We start from the raw sequence: 23,512 nt of genomic DNA, 5'->3' as shown, positions 1-23,512 counted from the left end.
TCAACCTGACGTTACGTGTGCCTACCCCACGCGTAACGCGTGGTGGACTACGTGTGGCGCCAGGTACAACCACGCGTTACGCCAGGGTACACGTCGCGTAACGTGTACTCACGCGTCGCGTTACGCGTGCTTAAGTACACGTTACGTGACGTGTGGGTACACGTAACGTGACGTGTACCCACGCGTTACGTGTGGTCAGGCACGCGTAGGTGTTTCGAGGTACGTGTAGTTACCTGACGCATTGACCCGAACGGCTTGCCATATGACCGCGCCTTTTGTCACGTTCTTTCACCTCACTTGAAAAGGATTATGAAGAGAGAGAGGTAGAAAAAGAAAGAATAATGCATTACCTAGAAGTAAGAGTTACACTCCTCGCCCAGAGTTGAATGGACGTCCTTGTCCAAATGAAGCAATGTTTGCTGTTGTTGTTGTTGCGTTGTTTTTTTCTTCGATGACCCGGATGTTAATCCTCTACATCTCTATCATAGCCTCATAAACTGTCTTGTTCACTGTTGTTGTTTTTGTTCTTACGTTTAATAGAAAATAATTCGCATACGCTTCCCAACATAGATTTAGCGTTAATTCAAGTTCATGTATACTTATTTCATTTCCAACAAACAAATAATTAGGAATACAATAAATGTTCGTTATACAGATGTCAGGAAATCAGTACAAAAATGCGATGAACATAATTCCTTGAAAAGACCGGGTTGATATTTCCAAAGTTGGTTATATGTATATGAGTTTTCGTTTGCGTTTTACATTTGTCTGTCTCACTGGCACTGACTGTCTGTCCGTCTGTCTCTCTTGATTTCTTATATAAATATTTTTGTCAATATGGAAGCATGAAATAATAGACTAATTCAGCCATACTGTATAGTACAGCAAGCCATGAAAGGATCGTTCAGAATGTAAAACTGATCATTGGAAAAAAAAAGAAAGAAAGAGAGAAAGAAAGAAATGAACACACTATGATGCGAGAAAGCTACATAATAGTATACTCAATCAACAAAGGGGCAAAAAGCGCACTGCAGTGTATAACGTCAGAGCTCCCTTTCCCCATTCCTCCCTCACCTTACCCTCTTATTAAGACGGACATTAATTTGGAAAGAAACGAGAGTAAACGACTAAAGATCCCATCAACAGCTGATTACGATTTGAAGAGGAGGTAGCCCGAAAATGTGGAGTATCTGTAGCTGTCGCTGAAAATGGCGTATTTCTCTCCGGGTGCGAGCCGGAGCCACACCGCGTCGCCTGCCTGTAGCTCCACAATCGTGCTCTGCGACTCCATGGTGTTGCGGGTACTTGCATCGGTGGACACGCCCACCAGATAGTCGTCGTTTTTCATCATAAGAACGCCAAGGTACTTGTTGTCTACTGTGCGCAAACTGCAAGAGATATGACGAGGAAAATACGGTCACGTTTTGGAGAATTTACTTTTGAAAGGGCAAGTTATAGTATACCCCGAAAAGACAGTTGTGCTGTGCCAAGAAGTGAAAAAACAAAAACAAACACACACACACAATCAACAAAACACGTTAAGATCAGGAAAGGGCAGTTGTGTGGGAGTGTAATGGGTATTGAATAGTGTGTAGACCTGTATGTGTATGGGGAGGGGGGATAATTGGTAGCAATGACACATGACAGGAACACCCCCCTCCCCCCCCCCCCCGTATCATATCATAACCCGGATCTACTACAGCTTTTTCATTTATAGCTGGGGTACCGTGGTATAGGGAATAGGAGTCTTTAACTTTCAGTCGGTGGTCCCACGTCTCACCACTATTCGACTGACAGACTATGGATCTGAAATAAACAAGCGTGTTTATTCTTAGGTTATTCTAGTGGCTTATTTCGGATCCAAAGACTGCCAGTCGTATTGTCGTGAGTCGTATTTAATTATCAAACCTAAAGATTTGGTAAAATTCACTTGGTTAAGTACAAAATTATCAAATCAAATGTCATTTGAACGAGTAGTATAATAGTGTTACTAAATAACATATATTTGGGTCTTTTTTTTTGCACGTTTAAAGATAATTTATTTGTTATCATTATTGTTTGTTTGTTTGCTCATTTTCCATCTGAGAAGAGGGCTGGATAGCCCATATTCAGCTACGTTAAGCTGGTCTTTCATGGGGTCCAGTCGGGTGTGAGGTGGGACCACTGCACCAGGTTAAACACCCTGCTCTTTGCGATCAATGAATGAAGCGGGATCTTTTACGTGCATGAGTTGTTACTCTCTCATACACGGGACCTCCATGTTATGTCCTATCCGAGTGACAGAGTGTTTTGCCTCTTGCTAGAGGAGACGGTATGCTTTCACACAACATTGCTCAGTCCAGACTCGGGTTCGAACCCAGGCCGCGTGATCGTGGGGCAGACGCGCTGCCGACTGAGCCAACTCACCGCCCTCTTGATGAGGGTGTAAATGAGATTTAAATATATTGGAAACATCAGTGACCAAAACAAGTGACAGCTTCTTCTTCTTCTTCTTCTTCTTCTTCTTCTTCTTCTTCTGATTAAGTCTGCCTCCTCAATAGGCTGAAGATTCTTGCAGACTGTGCTATTTACATTATAATACAGTTTATTTACAGATATTTACAAGCACATGGAGAATTTGAAGAAAATAACCAGCCACTGTGATCAACCAATAATCGGTTTCGGAATGATCCCACAGATGACGCCGAAACAATTTCTGACGACAGGGAATTCCAGTTCCTTACAGTTCTTGGAAAGAACGAATGGCGATGCGATTCAGTTCTCGAGTATGGTACTAGTTAGTACCTGATAGGAATGTGGTTGCGAGGCTCTCGTCAACTGAGTAACCTGTTTGATACCATAGTCTTGTGCTGAAATAGAAGTAAGATTATCGTGTATTTTGTACATCATAATTAGCCTGCCATTTTCTCTGCGCTGTTCCAGAGTAGTCCAATCAAGTTCTTGCAGCATTTTAGTGACACTTGAGGTGTTAAGGTAGCGATTTAAAGTAAATCTCGCAGCTCTTCTATGGACAATTTCCACTTTGTGGATAGGTTCTTGGAAGATGGGTCCCAAACTGTGGAAGCATTTTTACACTCAACGATATTCTCTTTCGTCAGGGAATATTGCATATCACTAATGTACATGTATATCAAAAACAATAATGGGCCAAGGAGGCTTCCATGGGGCACTCCACATGAAAAATTACGCATAGACGTATTATTATTCAAATAAACATACTGTTTTCTATCAGTAAGAACCACTCCAAGGCCCTTCCAAGGGTGCATTGACCCCTACGACCCCTGGTTGTACAAATTTACTAGCATCGCGCGCGAATACGATGACTCACGTGCTTCTATTGGAGCATTAGTCTCATTACAAGTCCGTTTGATTTCAATGAATCATATCTCTACCCCAAGAAAGCCTTAGCCTGTAATGAGACAAAACATTGCATTCTTCTCTATCTATCGACTGAATAACAAACCATGCCTCCGCAAACTAGGAATGGTGTTTCAAGAATGCCGACTCCCATGAGTACAATGGGAGAGTAGATAGCACTGCTGGGATAGAGCAGGTAATCCTATAGAATGGAGGCATCCACCTTTCATTGAATTTCGTCCGTTTAGAAATTTCCTTGAGGAAACTGCGGTACACAGAACGCACACTTCATTAAAATTATTTCCTCAAGGCCTTATCTCCAAATAATTGTATGCACAGGCACACACAAGCACATGCACTCATAATGTGCCATATTCATTGAAATAAAATGTATGTTTATGTAAAGTCTATCAGCATTTTGATTATGAAAAACTGGTATCTAAGAATGTGAATTTAAAACGAAATGATATCGGTTCTTGGTTAGTGTGATTAAAATCGATCATTTCATGAATATCCCACCAGGCGTTCCAATGAATTTCATTTAACACTATTTTATGTAGGCCAAATTATTGGAATTCTTTGAATCATGGCATTAGAAACGCTCCATCCATATATTCTTTCAAGAGGAGACTGAAGTCTTTTCTATTGTAATCATATGACTCTACAGTACTGAATTAGCCATTTGGCCTTCTTTCTTACATACTGACCTGCTCACTTTGTCCCCTCTTCGAAGAATTAATGCTATTTTCCTGGATGTTTGTTGTCATCTACGCCATTTTCCCGAAAGTGTCAAGGAGTTGAATTTCCGCATGTTACTCCTGTTTATACGTCCCTCTATTTCCTTGTCTTTTTATAGGCGTTAAAATATTACATTTTCCCCAAAACTATCTTCTGTTTCTCTTGGCATGCTTCTGCCGAAGATCGCTGTCTCCGTTGTGCGTTCTTGTCTGCCATTTTGTCTTCTGTTTGTTTGTCCATCCCGGTTTGTCCTGTACAGCATTTTCTGCAGTAGCTGTTTTGTTGTCTAATCCTGTTTCATGTTTGTTCGCGTCTATGAAAGTGTATTTATCTGTTAATCTAATTTTCAGTGGGCTTCCAGACCTCTTCCTCTTCTTTATTTTTTGTATTTACAATGCTTCAATTTATCTCTCCGTCGATGTTCTTTTCCAGAGTGGCCCACATACTACAAGCTCTGTCTTTGTAGTGGGTCCCTCCATTTTTCGCACTTTAAGCAAGGTTATACATGTACTTCACTTCGATCACTTCTGTTTCTCTTTTACTATACAGTGTGTAATTACTATAGGTCCTCAATTGCTGTACAGTCTTTTGATTTCACTATGTTCTGTTTACCTTATTCTCTGATATCAAAGGAAGTGAAACATATGTTTTTGTCGAAAAATGAAATAAACTTTAAATTGAATTGAATTGAATCATCTTTGAAGAGAGGGAAAACATAGATAAGGTTGTAGTTTCGCTTGGCACCCACAAAATTACGCTTGCTATAGTTTGCACTTCATGCAATTAATCATTAACCTGATACTTTAACTGTTATGGTTTACAGAATCTTTATGGAATGTGTTTACAACGCCCATTATACATTCCAAAGTTGCTGTCGATCAAGGAAGACCAAGCATATATGGAGACTTACACACCCGTAGCGCGCACCAGTGACATGCCCATTATGTTTATTTATGATAGAGCTACACGATTGTTATTACATACATAACAAACATATTACACGTATCATAGTCTGATTGTTCTTGGGCCTGTTTCATAAAGATTGAGCGAAGATGCAATCAAACGCAAAGCGCGTTTCAAAAGCAAGTCGCATGGCATCGCATGGCAGGTAACGCTCAATCTACTGAAAAGTTGCGCTTGATTTATTAAAGATCAAGCGTATTTATAAGTCTTATGAAACAGGAATTAGGCCAACGCTCAATCATGTCAATAAAACGAGCGTAAGATCAATCGCAACTCTTTATGAAACAGAGCCATTTTGCAAGCAATCAACAAGCAATATTTCATGCCCATAATTCATTTGGAACGGATTTAATTACCTAACTGTGAAGTAGTACCAGCCAGGCACGGCACACAAGAAGGTGTAGTTGGATGCCAGGTAGTAACCGCCTTTGTTTTCCATCACATCCTGGAACTGGACTACTTGTGGCCCGCCAGTTGTTCCATACTGCGATCGGGTTGCTGCCACCGAAAAAGCGACTTTTCTGGAAGCATCCACTGAAACGTAAAACCATAGCATGTCATAGATACATAGATATAGGCTGTTATGGAAAAAAAAGATCTTTTAAAAGAGAAAAAGACAAGAACATGGCAGACACGACCTTGAGACCATTTGAGGGAAAAGGGTCCTGATTACAACAGTGTCTTCAAGGCGCCATGAAAACAACTGTATGGGGATATATGAAATCCTCATCTTTCCTACCAGTAAATTTTTCTATCAATAAAACCAAGAAGAAGAACGTCAATCCAAAACTATCATAAAACTCTGCGCTGCGAAAGCAGGCCTTTAATGGAAACACAAGCTCATGATTTTTTTTGAATAGCTAAAATTAACATTTTTTTAATAGTTATCAGTTTATTGTACATATAGATTTTAGTTATACTGATTGTTTTAGAAAACGACTGTATCTTATTTGCAATATACGTTCAATACAGAAAATGCTGAATATGACTTTTTTATTGAAGTTTGAACTTGAAAAATACACATACTATAACGGTTTTGTGCAAATAGTGTATATTTACTAAAACATCTGCTAGTAACATTCATGAATATCATGTAGTATTTAAACATGCCTTTGTGCTTATGATTGTGTGTGTCTGTATACATGTGTGTGTGTGTGTGTGTCTGTCTGTCTGTCTGTCTGTGCGCTAGCTTTTTGCCTGACAAAAGAAGGATAATATTATTTATTGAGGATATTCGTGTGTCCTCAAAACGAAAATCTTTCGAAGAGGCTGATATATATTATGGGAAAGACGCATCCTGTATGGATGCCGTGCTTGCTACCACCTGGAAGTTTTCTCATATGGATCATTTTGATGCTATCGCTTTCCTCCACTATCGCTCGCGGTTATTCTCGTACGGGAAGTTTACAGTGGATTCCGGGTACATTGCAACCATTAAAACCCTCCAGGATATAAATAATGATAATAATATCTCGTTTCCCACGTGGTGAGGCTTCAGAAATACATATCAAAATACAACATACATGTAACAGTATACATGCCAATCAAATTTAGTAGTGAGAGATTTATCATTCAAAAAACAAAACAAAGTTTTGGCAATCAAATTTGAAGTAGTTCTTTGGAGTAGAAAGGTACCTATAGGGCTTTTTACACTTGTAAGTTTTTGCTTAGCCCCGGACCAACGGTGGGGCTAAGGGGGGGGGGGGGGGGGGCCTTAGCCCCACCGTTGGTACGGGACTATCCTTAGCCCACTTTCTGTTTACACTCGTTTTTGCCAAAGTGGGCTAGCCCCACCGATAGTACAGTACTATCTGGCCCTGCAAAATAGCAGGGGTTAGCACCGCAATTGCGGTGCCAAGCAAGTGAGTGTAAACAGAACGAAAAAATAATCCTGGGCTAAGCGACGGAGACGAAGTCCGACCTTCACTGACCAATCAGAAACGAGGTAATCAAGTGCTGCTGGTGCGTGCGTGTACGTGTACTGTACACAGCGTAATTATGAATATTCATGTGGTTTGGAAAGTCCGGGGCTAAGATATACGAGTGTAAAAAAGGTCAGTTTTCTCCTTAGCCCCGGACAAGAGATAGTACGGGACTAATTGGCGAGTGTAAAAAGCTGAAAAAAAATTGGTACGGGACTAACGATAGTCCTGGGTCAGAGAAAGTCCGGGGTTAAGAAACACAAGTGTAAAAAGCCCTTATGACATTACATCAATATTATCAGTAATTATCCTGATCAGACACTTTCATTTAATTTCATGATTCAATCTTTGTTTCACTACCTCACAACAGGAATACGCCCTCGCAGTATAATTCAGCATTTTTTTTTCAGAATGGAATCTCGATTACTTGAACTCTACTGCATGGCGTTAAACTGAAATAAATAATTGTATATCTTTGTTCCCCTGTGAAATGGTCACTAAAACACTCAGATCATCATACACGAGTGACTTTGGTTAGCAATTACAATTGTCTAGATTTTATTGAGATAATAATGGTAAATCAGTCTAAGAATGAAGAAAATAGTATGATGTCTTCAAAATAAAATTTCAAAAAACATTAAAAATAAGAAAAAATGTTGCAAGAGTGAATGATTTTTATTAAATCAAATTCAAATCAAATCTTCGTTCCTATTAAAAGATTACATATTCTTGCAGATGTGAAGGTTACAACAAATCAGTGTAATATAAAATGTATAAACATACATGTTATGACAAGAATAGTTTGAAGGAAAGCATGGCAATTCTGATGGTGACAAAAGAAGTAAAAAGCATGCATGAAGATAATGGTTGTGATTAATATTTCAACAAAAGCGATATACGATAGTGAGAGAGTCATTACATTCTGTTATGTTGGCCAAAGGTTGCTCCGCTGAGGTCTTTATCGTGCTTGAGCGACGTGGAACCGCGGCAGCAATTGAGTTCGCAGCACCCCTTTGCTCCATCTGTACTTGACATTTTGGAAAGAATTTCAAGAACGTAAATTTGTGAGATGTCCCCAACTGTGAGAGGTCAACAAGAATGGTATATAAACTGGAGCTGGCATTTAGAGAGATAAAGCACGTAGAAACAATTGCCTCTAATGTACACACGAAATACACGTGACAATATACATATCTGTAGTGAATTGAACACAACGTAAATGAGAAACTTGTTTTTCAGACTGTTAATGCTGACGACTACTTCTTCGTCACTAATGAAGTAAATGTATACTCATTCACTCCATAGTAAATGGGGCAATATAAGCGTGGTCAGAGTGCCAGTTGCCTCTTACGATAAATTTAATAACAAAATATAGAACAGAAAGCTGGGCTATTATGGTTCCCTTAATTATATAACTTTTGTCAGTACACCTTCTGTTCGTAATAATATCTCTCCGAAGATCATAAAGATAATTCTTTAAGTTCCATGATATCATGCGATATGTTGGTATCTATAATCTAGCAGTGCATTATCTGAAGAAAATTCCATGAAAACAGGGATGCTTGAGTTTATTCAGAAGCAATTCACTGCAGTAAAATAGGCCGACTTCAAAATTCCTTATCAGAATTTTACAATGGTATCACCTGTTAATATTCCCATGGACTGAGCTGATGGTTCACTTTGGTCTTTCTCTAAAGGGATGGTATATCATTGGTTGAGATAAGGATTCAGTTTTTAAATTTGGCGAGATACTTAGAAATGTTAAAGAACAAATCATTCTAAGAGGAATTCAAAGCTTATTTGATGAAAACGGTGTGTTTCTTAAATTGGCTGAGATATCCAAAAACAAAGAAAAATCAAGCAATCCTAATAAAAGGTTGGTCCCATCTCTTATAGGGATAGATTTTTGGATATCTCAGGCATTACAAAACCAATTTTCATCAAATAAACTTTGAATTGCTCTTAAAGTTATATGCTCTTACATTATGAGGATTCTCATTAGCTCAAAAAATTATCAAAAAAAAAAACCCACTGAAAACCTCAATCGCAACTACACCATAGATTGAAACACTTTGTACCATCATGGTTATGTTTCATTTTAAGGACATACGACCAAGATTAATCACTCAAAAATTGTGGGCCTCTGTGCCAATGTTACACCGTCATTATTATTTGAATGGTAAACTTTACAAGGTATTGGTGTGGTTGTCAGTTGCTTCTTGTTTCTTGGTCACGTTAAATTAAGCACGTTCTACGCAATCCTTAATCCGTACGGCATTGTTGAAACATACATTATGTTTTTCCATACCCGAAAGGGCGCTATACGGACATAACAATTACACATAATATCTTTTATAATCATCGCAGTTTTTTTTTTTTTTAAGTTATGAGCAACTATGCAGCGCTTTAACAAATAAATATTACCCTTATGTGTTTCATATAGATCTTTTATCCCACGGAAGTCTCTTTGACGGGTGTTGCTTTCAAAAATTTCGTCGTATTCCCATCTTCCGGGTTCCCTATTTTTGTGCTGGTAGAAGGCAGCAGTGTGAATATCTGACCCTCAAAAATCAAACTTCAAAACATTCTAAAACTTAGGTCTATCTCACCTCCTAATTTCGATTAAGTACAAATGGTAGAAAATCTACAAATGACCGAGTAAATAATGCTGGCTATGTAATTAGTGATGGATGAAAATCATCATCACAATAAACGGGGGTAATGGAGTGTAACGATCGTATTTGTTACTATAGATAAAACTCAATGAGAATAGTAAATTATGCGTATCATCATCATAGGTATTTTCATGTTTAATAGAAGTTATCGTCGTTTTTTTCCCCCAAGCAATTTACGTTAGTTATTGATGTTGTGCCTGTTATGACACTCGTCATTATGGCTGATTTTTACTATTCTTCAAATAAAATGGCGAAGTTTAAAAACCTTACCTGAGACTGTATGCTCCTGACATCGTTTTCTATCAAATCAGCTTTTTCACTCAGCTGGACTAGACTCCTGCCCAGGAGATCAAGAGTTTTTCTGGCGCCATTCGAAAGTTCCTCCCGAAGGTCGTCTACCGTTGAAGTCTGATTTAATGTCAAATAATGTCCTGGACTGTAGGCTACCAATTCGGCTTCCCTGAACCAAGCGTAAATGAACGAATGAATGGATACAAAATTGATAAAAATCAACCTAATAAGAATTTATAAGTAATACGTATAAGAAGTAATTGCTTGATAAAAACCCACGTAAGTTTCGGGCAAAAGTGACCGAAACTATGGTATGGAACTGGTGTAAAGACAACAGAATTCTCTTTACTGCGACCATCCAGTTCTAGTTTTAGAACAAGGCGACATTAAGATATAACAACATTCGCGTTATGATGACACTTAAACCTCAACAAATGAGGAACAAAACAAAGCACTGCAGAGATATAGCACATGGAAATTTATCCGTGTTTTTCTGGCGTAGGCAGCATTGTTCTCATGACCTAATGGCACATTTAAATCTTCAGATAGGTTTTTGTTTTAATCGGAGACTGTGTTGATTGTTTTGGGGGGGCAAAGTGATGTATGTCACTATTCACTTAGTGATGTATGTCACTATTCACTTATCATTGTTACAAGCTATACATAAAACTGTTCCCTAAAAGCTGCCATGTATGAACGGGGTCATACGAGACCAACACCCACGAGTCATACAAGCCCATGAGTTCGAATTTGAAAAAAAAAATGTCCATGAGTCATACAGCTCACGAATCACACAGCCAATGAGTTCGACACTATTCAGCCTACGAGTTCGACATTGCAACACGAGGGCCTACATTGTGTTGGTCTCGTGGGCCTTGTTTGGTTAGTGTTGAACTCATGGGCTTTATAATGACTCGCGAGCTGTATAAGATTCGTGGGCTGAATAACTCATTGGCTGTATGTCTCGTGGGCTGAATGATTTGTGGTTGTCGAACTCGTGACGTGCACCCCTATGAACACGGGTAAACTTTGATCAAAGCCATGCAGTTAAATGAACTCTGGTCCAACATCACGGTCCCGTTGCACTAGTAAAATTACGATTATGTGACAATAACTTTGCAATCGATGGTAGCTATTAAACCATAGCAACTCTTCCAGAGCCAATCAAAGTCAAGAAATCACTGATTGTTATACTATTGATTGCAGAGCTACCATGAAGTGTGACGTTGTCATCCACAGTTTATGCAACGGGGCCCTGAACTGAGGAGAATATTTCATGAGCTCCCGGGTACAGTAAGCCAGTCTTATATTACTTCACTTATACATGTACATCATTGTTACCTGGCATTCATTTTAACCATTTGGGTGCTTTGGGTGCCGATTGCCACAGAAAACCCCATAGAGTTGTACATACTGTCCAAAGTCCTTGGCAAAGAAAGGATTAAATATGCCCCGAGACGGATTATGGCAAATTCGTCGTGACGAAACACAGTATTGAAGATCCTCTTAAAATACTCGCGCCCTTGCTTTTACGACGTGTAGGAATGCTCGCGGTACAATATAGAAGGTTTTGCCACTTGTTTGCGTCGTCGCCTCATCTTTGAGAGCGATTATGTTTATTCATATATTTTACAATAGCATGATCCTTTTAAACTCTCTCGCCCTTTGGGGTTAATCTTCTTCTTCTTTTTTTTTCTTTTTCTCTCCCCCCCCCCCCCCTCCCCTTCAGCTACTGTGTGAGAATATTGCTTGGTTCAGGTTGTCAATTCTGAAAGGAACGTATCGAAAGATTAGATAGCTAAAATAAAAATCAGAAAAATGTCGTTCCTCTGTATTCTCTGTCCTTTATGTGAGAGACTGATAAGCACTCAGATTGATACGACATCAATCACCCAAACCAGGGAAAAGAAAATGAAGCCGTCAGAGTAGAGTAAGTTCTTTTTCTCAGTCCAGCTGCAAATCTATTCAGTACAGAACGCAAGTGCAAAAAAAAAAAAATATTTACACAGCACGAAAGCAGAGACAGTTATTGACATCACTGAGCATTAAATCTTATGCACAGTTATCAGTTGCAGTCTATTGCATGGCCAAACAAAATTACATTTTCGGTCTTTCCTATACATAAGCCTTCTGCAAGTTTTCATCTGTATATCATAGCCTGATACGTTTTTGCATGAATTTTATTATATTTTATACACTCAAACTAAATATTGCGTTAAAGCTCTTAGCCTTTCAGCAACTGTCCTAAAAATACAAGACGTACGTGATGAAAGAAGCTTAAATAATGCATGACTTGCCCTTTTGATTTGGCTTTCAAATCATCGAATATTAGTTTCCAAAAGGTGACGACAGGTTGAAACATGATTCTCTTTTTTCAATCAGTTATTTCATGCCATTCATTATCGAGGGTATACACGCATAAGAATGTATAACTTTTCATGTTTGATGAAGTAAAAAAAAAAGCATCACGTCAATAAACTTGTTTTGTTACCTGTTTCCAAGATACTCCAAAAGGGAGTTTATTCGCATCTGCTCCTCGTCATATTTTCCACCACTGTCTGCATGTCCGTTTTCGTCCCTAACGTTGCCCTTGACAACATTTTCATTGACATCACCCCCGAAGATCTGCTCTAGTTTCTCCACGAGAGCACCCAGTCTCTGACTGCGGCTTTCGCTGACCGCCAGCTGCTGTCGAAGGAGATCATTTTGCTTCAAAAGCTGCTCGACGTTCGCTTCGAGGTTGGCCAGCCGCCTGGAAACGTCCCGATCAGGTAATGGATCGAGAGCGTGATCGTCCAACTCCCCGAGAGCGTTTGCCGGTCGTTGACGAATCACCTGATCGCCTGCCGATTCGAGGAGCTGCTGGAATATGGCGTTTCCGGAGCCGTGAGACCGGCGAGGTCTGTCGTGACCCGAGTGCTCGCTGAAGTTTGGCGTGATAAAAGTTGCGACCAACAAGAGCATTGGTGCCAACGACAGATCGAGTCGCGCCATTCCGGTTGACTTTTGCGGGGAAGTTTATATAGTCCAAAGCTCAGGGCAGTCGTCAGCGCATATCAATTAACATTATTATACTCAATGTGAAAGAGGAAAACCCTCCTGGGACAAACTGTCTCTGCTCCTGCAAAGTTGGGACTTTGTTCAGGCTTTAAGAACTGTATGGGCTTCACTACCAGACTACAAGGTTGAGCCTGTCGCACTCCAAATGGAAATTGCTCCGATACCGGTATACTGAGTACTCCAGATTGCAGCTCAGAAGCCGCATATTTACGCTCGCGTGTGTGCGTCTACATACTGTAAGGGCAATAATACAAGTCATGTGTAAAGGCTGTGTTTGGACGTGTGTGTGTGTATGAACCAATGAGTGTGTGTCTAAGTATTTTCGAGACTGGGCGATAATATCATACGTGTTGCTATCAGTGTGACTTTTGTTTACTTTGGCGCGGATGAAGCCTCGTACCTGTGCATACACACAGTTCGTCCGGGATGATACTGACAAGTATTAGAGTTTAGCCTTGATAAAGATTAACTCATTGTATAGCTTCTCCTTACAAGTGTGTTACTTCGACTGGGTTCTTTTCGACTATATTATTTAGAAAGTTTTAAAGAACAGCAGCGCCGCATTAACAGCAGCAACAGTTTCAACAGATATCTGGGTGCAAAGATTGTATTCCAACTATAAGCTTAAGTTGCGTGGTCAACTATTTCACTCGATATTACATTAATTTACGATATCATTATATCCTCCACCTTTCAAACAATAATGATCCCATACTGACAGAGATACACTGTAAAATAATGTTTATGGTTAGGCCCAACTTTATATTCATGTCACCTCACAGAAGGTAGAAATTGATAATGTTAAGATACAAGAAGGATAATAAACACCCATTTAGGTATTTTTTCAGAAATTTTCGCATTTATCGCGTCACCAAACCTGAGAGAGTCCTCATTTTGTAAAGTATAACGCATATAATCCTGTCAACATCAACGCTACCAAAAAATTATACCAATAATTACATTGGTTCGTTGTTCCCGAAGTCGTCATTACTGCACACCACTCCTGAGAACTCTACGTCTTGACTTTTCAAGTACATGCAATAGATTCATGATTAACTATACAAAGCAGAAAAACAAACATAACCGACGATGCATCAAAATAGAAGAAAAAAAAAACACTACAGTGTAGTGCTATTTTTGCGTTGCCCATTTCCTCCTCGTGTGTGGTGTGATGTTCAAAGGATTGTGTTTATTGCATATTCAGCTTAGAGCAAGAAGGGTATCTAACAGCTCACAAAGTCTGGAATCAACATCCATCTTCTCATTCGACAGCATCAGAAGCCTGTCACTATGGTTACCAGTTTTCACCCAGCACTCTAACGTACCTTGTATACCCTATCCCTATAGTAGGGAGCGGAAATATTCTAGCCAGGCTGTAACTTTTCCGGCACACTCGTTCTTTTATAGTATACCAAGCATGCAGATACAGTCATAATTCAGATCAGCTTGTAGATACGATACCGCTCAATTTGATGGGTCGGGTCTCTCTCTCTCTGCCTTCACACTATAGAGGGCAGACGGGCATAATGTGCGATAAAAACGTAACAAAAAGACATGTGATTCCGAAGGCTCGTCATTTCGAAGGCTCGTTAATTAATCCGAAAATCATTTTCGGGTTAAGTTCTTTAATCCAAACCTTTATGACTTTATTCCGAAGGCTCGTTAATAGGGAAAGGACAAACGGTGCCCACAATTAACGAAATTATGAACCTTATTTCATATTCAAATCCACGAACCTTTATAATGACTTTTTTTCATTTTCGGACTGACGAACCTTTGGAAAAACTAATGTTATTTCGTTTTCAATTAAATGGTCTTCCCCCCCCCCCTATTTTCGCACAAGACCTTTAGAGACCTTACTCTCTAAAAAATTTCGAGTGAATAATTCACTCCTCGGAAGGAGTGAATAAAATTTCACTCAATTAAGAGTGACTTTCACTCGTTGTCGAGTGAATTTCACTCTTGTAACGAGTGAAATTTGTGTGAAACCCATTCGCCGAGTGAATTCCGAGTGAAAATTAAGCCGAGTGAATTCCGAGTGAATACATAATTAAACGCATTTGGCTAGGCCAATAGAAATTGAGAATTCCCCTGTCATGTGTTTACTCTAAGCCAATCACCAGCCGCAATTTCCCCTGGCTTGGGCGCGGGCAGGTTTACCTGACGCAGCGACGCGTCGCCTGTGCGTGGACTGTGTGCAATTGCGTGCTGTGTGCTAGCTGTGCGTGTATTGTGCATAGGATCACAGATTTACGTGCGTGTAAGTGCAATCGTGAGAATCTGAGCCTGGATGTCGTGATGGACGTGAGAAAATGTCTGTCTTCAAATTGAGTGGGGCGGATACCTATTCACATTTTTGAAGGTAAGCAAACCATAGATCAATCTAATTATAACTTGTTGAGTTTTTTTCAGCATTACGGGCTAGTTTAACGTTATACCTCTCCGTAAACGACCATAAGTAAGTTACCTTTAGGGTTCTATACGAATAGCCCCGGGCCGCCCGTGGCACAGTTAGCTATATGGGGCTGGTCATACCATAGAACACCTTATGAACAGCTAGAATCCGAGGCCGAAACTCAACTGGCACACACTAGGTGTTGGGATCTAATAATACGTTGAGTCTTTAGACTGTAGTTTAATTGTACACGTTGGGATCTAGGGCTTGAACTATTAAAAAAAAAAGAGTGATGAATGAAACAATGGTCGTTAGCCATTGAATTGACATTCGTAAGCATAATATCATCACATAACTATACACAGCCTAGTCGCTGTACGTAGACCACACGTCTTAATGTACAGCGACTGGGCTGTGTATAGTTAATCATCACACAGAGATTACTGTGGTCGAGTGTAGAGATCGAACTTTAACTGTTACTAAGCTGTGCTAATTAAAGCGATAGATTAGAAGCGCCTAGCGCCAGACACGTACTCTACATTGCTATTGTTGAGTTGACAGCCGAATCACTGACACTGGTCTGTGTAATTGCCAGATGAGATGGTGATCTCGATCAGTACGGTAATAAAGAATGGTGAAATTTGGTGATTTATGATTATTGTTCATTATATACACTGTAGTAAAAAGGACTTTTATTTGCCGCTACATTCGAGCATCCAAACAGCTGGGAGAATACCACGTACACTAGCTCCCACGTCTTGTCGTAATCATCTACTACTGTACTAGGTAAGAAGTATGATGCGTGTACTGTTCGTGTTTAGTGTTGGTCCACTGTGACATCACACTTCTAGCTGAAGATCAGCGTGCTCATCACATCATGGAGATCGATCCCCCTTGTAGCAGATGATGACTGGTACTATTTTCAACATTGTTTTTTTTATGAAAGTTACAGGTGACCTTAGGTACCGATATTGAAATTTGGCAGAGATCATCTTTGGGTCTTTAATTCTAACATTAAATATGCTGATGTAGCTAAAAAAGTAATTAGGCCTACTAGCTTTTGTATTGGTGCTCACTTAGTATTTGTGTGGACAAAACAACTGCATAATTATTGTCTTGTGGAAATGAGTTCTAAATCCATTTCTGAACCTTGTGTTTTCATACTTTCCTCCAGATAAAGACGTAGACATGACAGCTCTTTTGGGAGTGATGGTGATTTAAAGGAACTCGGTGTAGGGGTCATCATTTGGAGAACAAAGACAGACATTGATAGCTATACAGTCTCTGTCACACGAAGAGGGTGCAGATCACCAGATTGCAAAGTACCAGATGTGGTCAACGACTAGCCATTGAATTCAGGGTTGACGAATGCTGGAAACACCGGGCCAACATCAGCGAAGGAGCCTCTGAGATATGGACTTCCATTGCATTAACCCTGCTGTAAGCTATTCTGTTGTTTTCCACTATGATTAATGAAGGGAGACTAGTTTGAAATTGATTTATATTTATTTTACATTCTAGAGTCTTAGTAATTACATAAGAGTCTACATTAAGAGACTGAATGCTAGGTTGGATTTATTTTGTTTGAAGAAATGATTTTCAAGATACTTCATGGAGCAGTTTTGGAGCTGTCCTTCCCTCTGAAAATGAATGTCTTGACAGGTTAGTACTTGTATTTAAGAAAAATGTGTACCGTGTACTTGCCGTATCGACAGAAGTGAAAACCATGTTATGGTCAGTCTTGAGTTGTGTAAGTAGAGCTGTTGCTTATGTCAAATATGTATGTTAAATGATTTTGCTCTTCAAGTTTATAATGTAAACTGGAGGAACCTACTATCCTCATGCCATTTGTATTATTCATAAAGCCATTAAATTTTACTTATTTGCCCAGGAATTCAACACACACATCACTTCAAGGGGGAAGAGATACTTCAAAAGCTGAGGGAAGGAGTTCTGACTGTTCCGAGGAGACACCTGCACACCCAGTCATTGCAGCATATTTGTTGTTGCAAATGGAAGCAGAAAACTGTACAGCGTAAGGTCAATTATTTAGAATATTATTATTATTCATATATTATATTATCATAATTATTAAAAATTGGTCTGGAATACCAGTTTCCCATTGTCATGTCTTGTACTACATTTCCATCCAATATATAACCATGTAATTTGCCTGTTCATTTTTTTTTTTTTTGGTCTTCTCAAGTATAGAGAAAAGCAGACTAAAATTTGCCCCCCCCCCAAAAAAAAAAAAAAAAAAAGAAGAAAGAAAGTAGAAGGGACCGGTAAGTATATATAACATTGTTAATGAAGTGATGGTTATAGATTTAAAAATAAAGACTGGTATACTTGTATGAGACATGTAAACAGAGTGTACGTACAAGACTCCATGCTGACTTATTTTCTTGGTAGCCCCATCGGGCCACATGTATATTGATTTGACAATAGTCCTAATACTTATGATTTAATCATCACAATGATTATAAAAAAGTGGGAGTTGATGTGCCATGAAGTTCAATGGATAATCACATCTTGTATAAATTTTTCTACTAACTGTGCACATTCACATTTAACCTATCTGCATGAAATTTTCATATGTATTAACTGATATCTGGCTTAAGTAGCAATAAATGTACTTGAAACAGTGGTACTAAATAGCAATAGAAATTAATGCCAAGAAAAAAAAAACAAACATAGTTCAGCCCCTTAAAAGATTGAAATGAGGGCCAAATTTTTGATGTTATATATTTGCGTCCTAGAATATGATTAACATTCTTCTTGCTTTCTTTTTAAATTCAGATACCAAGTAGTGAGCAAAGGATGTTGTAGCCAAGGCTGTTGCGATGCAGTACCCCACTTTGTGAGACACCACACAAGGTGCAAAAGGACATGTAAGTTTATACTCGTAAGTTTATGTGATCTAAAACTTTTTTAGCCCTCTTTAGCAGAAAGCTTAAGTGACATACCTTGTAACATGGTATCTTATTCATCTAGCTTGCAAAAACTTCAACATTTTCAACTTTTCTCAAGAGCTAGTGGACAGAATTATGCAACCAAACGAGGAGTTGATCATCCTTGTTTAGTTAGGGGGCAAGGACCCAAAGTTTTTCAGGTTATGGGCATGACCCCCCCCCCCCCACCCCCCCCCCCAAAAAAAAAAAAATGGCCTTTACAGGGAAATTGCATCTATTTCTTAATTAACTCATTGTGCAAATATACAGGCAATGTGGGGACTTTTTATAATCTTTGATGTACCTTCTCATAGATGTATAATAAAGTTGTGTGCAGATTGGCCTGATTCCATGACTTAGGTTCGATATCAAACGTTAACTTCAACGTAACGTAAAAACTTAAGTTCCTACATGCCAGTTGCGCCGTTCATTAATTATAAACCTATTCTCGTTTTCTTCCATAAGAATGCCACTACATGTATTTCTACTGCTATCAGATCTTCATCAGTTACAGTCAACTCTGTGCCAAAGTCAAATTTGTTGAGACTCAAGAAAAAGCTTTGACTTACAATGCACTCTTATATTTCAGGAGTATACCTGTATGGCAAGGATCATGGATTCATTGAGTATCGTTTGAAGACCTTGAGGAGCTATGACACCACTCATCACCTCAGGCAGAGAGAGAGAGTAGTTGCAGCTCCCACCAAGCCCCTGACCGAGCACCATTCCATCGTAGATTAGAAGCCCAATGAGAAGAGACAGCTACCATCGGTGTATAGGTCTAAATACCCTTGATTTTCCTCCTTTGAGATACAGTATATGCTCCTCTGACGTTGGAACTTACATTCTTGTTGAAGAGTCAGCCTCATCAGGCTCAGCGGTAGTTTAACATGAAGCTGTTACCAGGATGTACTGCAGCACTTCAACATCAAAAGTAGAACAGGGCTCGCCGATGAAAAGAGTTTGTTGCATAGAATGTGTGATTGTTAATGCTTTAAATTGTTGATTGTTGTATATACTAGTAACTGAAAATAGTTTTGACTTATATAGTCAAGAAAAAAATCTCCTCTTCATGGCCACATGTTAATCAATACATTCATCTGTAAGGTGTTCCAAGCATATGAAAGAATGTTTGGCCACACACAGCTTGGCATTCCGCACGATACGAATCTGGCTGCGCTCATGATGAAGCACCCCCTTCTCTCCAGGCGATTCTTTAATAAAACCTTTTTATGGTCTAATATTCAAGAGAGAAAACTGTTGACAGACACTCGTATGTATTTTTTTTTCTTTCCCTCATTTTTTTATTTTTTTATTTTTTTATTTTTTTATTTTTTTATTTTTATTTATTTTTTTTTTTTTGGGGGGGGGGAGAATGCTACAAATAGCAGCTAAATAGTAGAATCTTCCAATGGTCATCCATGCTCTTGGGATGAAGATCATGTCTCAATGTTGTGATTAAGATACCACATACATTTGTCACCCCTTTGATTAACAGTGATGCAGTACAATATGCATGTGCTCAAATTTATTGCATCCATCTTCTTTGGAGTAGAGGGGAAAATCTTAAAAAAAAATAATAAAACAAAATTGATGGGAATCATTGATCCCTAGGGTTACGGGACCCAGAGTTATTTTTGTACATTTTCACCTTTATGTAATTGATGTACTGTACTTTGAAAAACTTGTGGGTAGAAGCTCAATTGGTTCAACTTCTTTTTCCACGAAACATCTGCAGCCCATCATTGATAAATCCACGGCATTAGAGTAGATGGAGCCAAATAGATTAGTTCACTAATGTGCCAAGTCAAACTTATGGATAATTCTTCCCTTGACCTCATAACAAATTATTAAGATAACCTGCAACTGACAATCATATTTTGTTATAGAGTGTTAGCAGTGATGTCACAATTGCCCACCATAAGGCTGCGTTCACATAGAAGTATACTATTTGGGTATTCGGGGCTCGTTTTCGAGGGCACGCAAATAGCTTGAATCGAACGATAGGATTTCCTAACACCGGTTCACATAAGAGGGCACTATTTGAATGTACCGAATAGCATAGAATAGTGTAGCAAAGTGGGAATCGAGCTTGTTCGAGTTTCCTGCAGCGTATACCGTCTCACGTTTATGAAATAATGACAATTTTGGTCTGGATTTGCACTTTAGCAAAAATAAGCATGTAGACTGACATTCTGATGCAGTTTAGAAATTGTTAATAATATTTGCTGGGATGTAGGAGGAAGAAATCCTCACTGCATGGGATGGCAAGTTAACGGTGAGGGTGATGGTGTACTGGGTGCCCGAATAGCGAATACCGTATACCGTATACTTCTATGTGAACGCAGCCTAACGAAGTCAATTGCCTAAACTGACTAGAAATCAAGACTGCATACAAAAGCTGCAGCAATGTTTACTTCAGGGAAACCTAAGGCAAAAGAACACCTTTGTTAGAGAGGCATGCATGAACGAATATTGATCGCCTTTGCTATGGAAGCCACCATTATGGTGGCCAACATGACGTCAAATCACTCTATAAGAAATTCAGTTTGCATGCATTAGTTGTTGCTACATCTGGCAAAACTCGGAAGGATTACAAGTGTTCAATATTGTACAATGATGCCTTATTTAGGTGAAGAAGATCAATGATATGATACATGTTGTGTCAACTGAATTGATTGCAATTCTTTTTCCATAAATAGTAGGCCCGGTTGAGGGGGGGGGGGGGCCTACGAGCCCTCCTCCCCTTTGACATTCCTTGCTAAATTTCATGAAGGCATGATTTTTTTTTTTTGGGGGGGGGTTATTGATTGTAATCAATAACATAAATATTTTCATGCTGGACGTGTCGCTGACAAATTTCATTGAAAAGGCAATGAAAAACAAAAAGTAAGAAACAAAGAAATACATGAGTAAATAGAAAAAAAATAGATACTTCAGAATTTTTTGATGGCACAGTTTTTTCTCTTTCATTTGCTATGGACACTAGAAAGAATATTTACACAAAAAACAAATGTGCCTTTTTGGAACTTTAGTTATGGCAAATGGTCTGATTTCATGCTCAAATTAGCATAATTTAGCCAAGTGACTTTTTTGTTGTTGAAAATCAACATTACCGTTTTATAGATTATGTCACAGGCAATTTGTGTGTGGATTTTGTAATGATCGCACGGTTGATGGCCGAGGTCTGGGGGGTTTCAGGGAGGCCCCCCTCTGGCTCTATCATCTACATAAATACCCCACCTAAAGCCTACTTAAAGTCAAGACCATGCTTCTCTGATCGAGTATGTTTAGGTATTTGTGCAATGTACTTGTAGAGCATCACTGTGTTACATGACAGAGGATCCAAACTTGATTAACTATGCAGTATTGAAAATTTCTGTATTTGTGTCAATTTTTCAAAGCAATCACAATTCCTGGTACATGTGTAATTGTTTTAGTATTATAATATAGATAATGGTGACTATACTTTGCAAGTCTTTTGTAGCTTATCATTGAACATGCAATACTTATATTCACGTGTAGTCGAAAATTAAACATGTTCATGAAGGGTACTTGTAAAATTTTTCACTTTTGCACAAACTTTATGAATTTGGCATATTTTCGGGGAAATGTGTGATGCTAATATTTGAAGAGTTTGTTCGCAAAAACCGATATGTCCATTTTTTAAGATTTTGAAGTACGGTCTCTGTCATAAAGTACAAAATAATACCTTTTGAATTATATATTAGTCACTACATATAAAGGTACATTTTTGAAGTTATGATCAAAAGAAGCAAACATTTTCTTATTATTCTCTGTATTTTTCTTGACTTTTAATCGCAAATATCTCCATTTGGCACATATGGACTTATCAGTTTTTGCAAACAAACTCTTCATTTGTAAAGCTTTGGGAATGACAGCTAGAATAGCATATTTACAAGGACCTTGTGATGATTATGGTGACAGTTGTTCTTAAATGATAAAAATATGTATAATTATTATTGGCCACATAATTCATGGAAAACCAGATACTCAGCACATGAAGACTGTTTGTAATGGTGTACTGCTCTGTAGTTGAAGTTTAGATATTTAAAGAGGTATATTCCTTTTTTTTATTTCAGGTGATCCAGTGGACATCACACATTTATTCAATATAGAGAATCAGCTCATAAAAAAGAAATATCATGCGTAGCATTTAGTACATGATCTTCTTATATCCCCCTCAATGCTACTTAAAGAAAGAATAAATTAATAAGAAAGAATGAAACAACAGCCAATTGGATTACTAGCTTATATTAAATTTATTCAGTTTCATGTATTGATCCAGCTCGGGTAGGAATGACTTTCAAAACTGGAACACAAAGTTGGCAATGCACTGGGCTACCAGTGGTGGATCGTTGGCTTCAAAATACATGCATAAATATTAACAAATATCTATATTATGAACGTTGCTTGCCGTTTTTGTTTGTATTAGTTTGATTGATATTCATTATTCCAGAAATGGCTCCAGACCACCTAGATTATTCCCAAATTCATCACCATTGTCACTTTTTCTTCCAGGGTTGAATAACTAGTTGCACTGATTGCTGTGATAGAGATGTGTGCTCATGTAGAGTGTAATTCCGTTTGGGATTGAAAAAAGATTGAAAAAGGATTGAAAAAAGATTGAAAAAGGAGTGAAAAACCTCCGGAGTTAAAGAAGAGTGAAATAAATAGGAGTGAATTGAGAGTGAGAAAGGAGTGAAAAACGACTGACAAAAGAGTGAAATACGTCAGGAGTGAATTTAGAGTGAGAAAGGAGTGAACATCCCACCAAAAACATTTCCGTCTTTTTTCACTCTCTTTTGGAGTGAAATTTCTGTTCACTCGAAATTCACTCCACTTCTAGTGATCCTTGACGTCACTACCAAGGAGAGTGAAAATCGAGTGAAAATTCACTCTTTCTTTTTTAGAGAGTAGAGACCGTTCCCCCTAAACGAAAGTTTACATGGTAACAGCAAGTGATTATCGCCTTGTAAACATCTTGCTAGACATAGAACAATGTTATACCAGTGTGGTATTCGTTTTATCGGACCATAACTGTTGAACTCACTACCACTGCACATTATTATTGCCTCATCGTACTGTAAAAAAAAGAAAAATTTATCGGAATTGTTGATCCAGGGTCGATAAGATTAA

At 38.7% G+C, this 23,512-nt stretch overlaps 1 protein-coding gene across 1 annotated transcript; it reads right to left on the bottom strand.

Annotated features, from left to right (window-relative positions):
* Positions 1 to 962: 962 nt before the first annotated feature.
* LOC139724619 (uncharacterized) lies at positions 963 to 13,204 on the bottom strand. Its single transcript, XM_071635754.1, has 5 exons — positions 12,438 to 13,204; positions 9,926 to 10,115; positions 7,900 to 8,002; positions 5,415 to 5,592; positions 963 to 1,388 (listed from the first exon to the last, which is right to left on the bottom strand). The coding sequence occupies exons 1-5, from the start codon at positions 12,938 to 12,940 to the stop codon at positions 1,151 to 1,153; spliced, it is 1,212 nt and encodes a 403-aa protein (XP_071491855.1). The 5' UTR covers positions 12,941 to 13,204; the 3' UTR covers positions 963 to 1,150.
* Positions 13,205 to 23,512: the final 10,308 nt, after the last annotated feature.

The sequence above is a fragment of the Diadema antillarum genome, unplaced genomic scaffold, assembly GCF_040938485.1.
Source record: "Diadema antillarum isolate AM-2024a unplaced genomic scaffold, OU_Dant_1.0 scf00000224, whole genome shotgun sequence".
NCBI lineage: Eukaryota > Metazoa > Echinodermata > Echinoidea > Diadematoida > Diadematidae > Diadema > Diadema antillarum.
The sequence above is the reverse complement of the archived record's forward strand: the minus strand, read 5'-3'. Positions and strand labels throughout refer to the sequence as shown.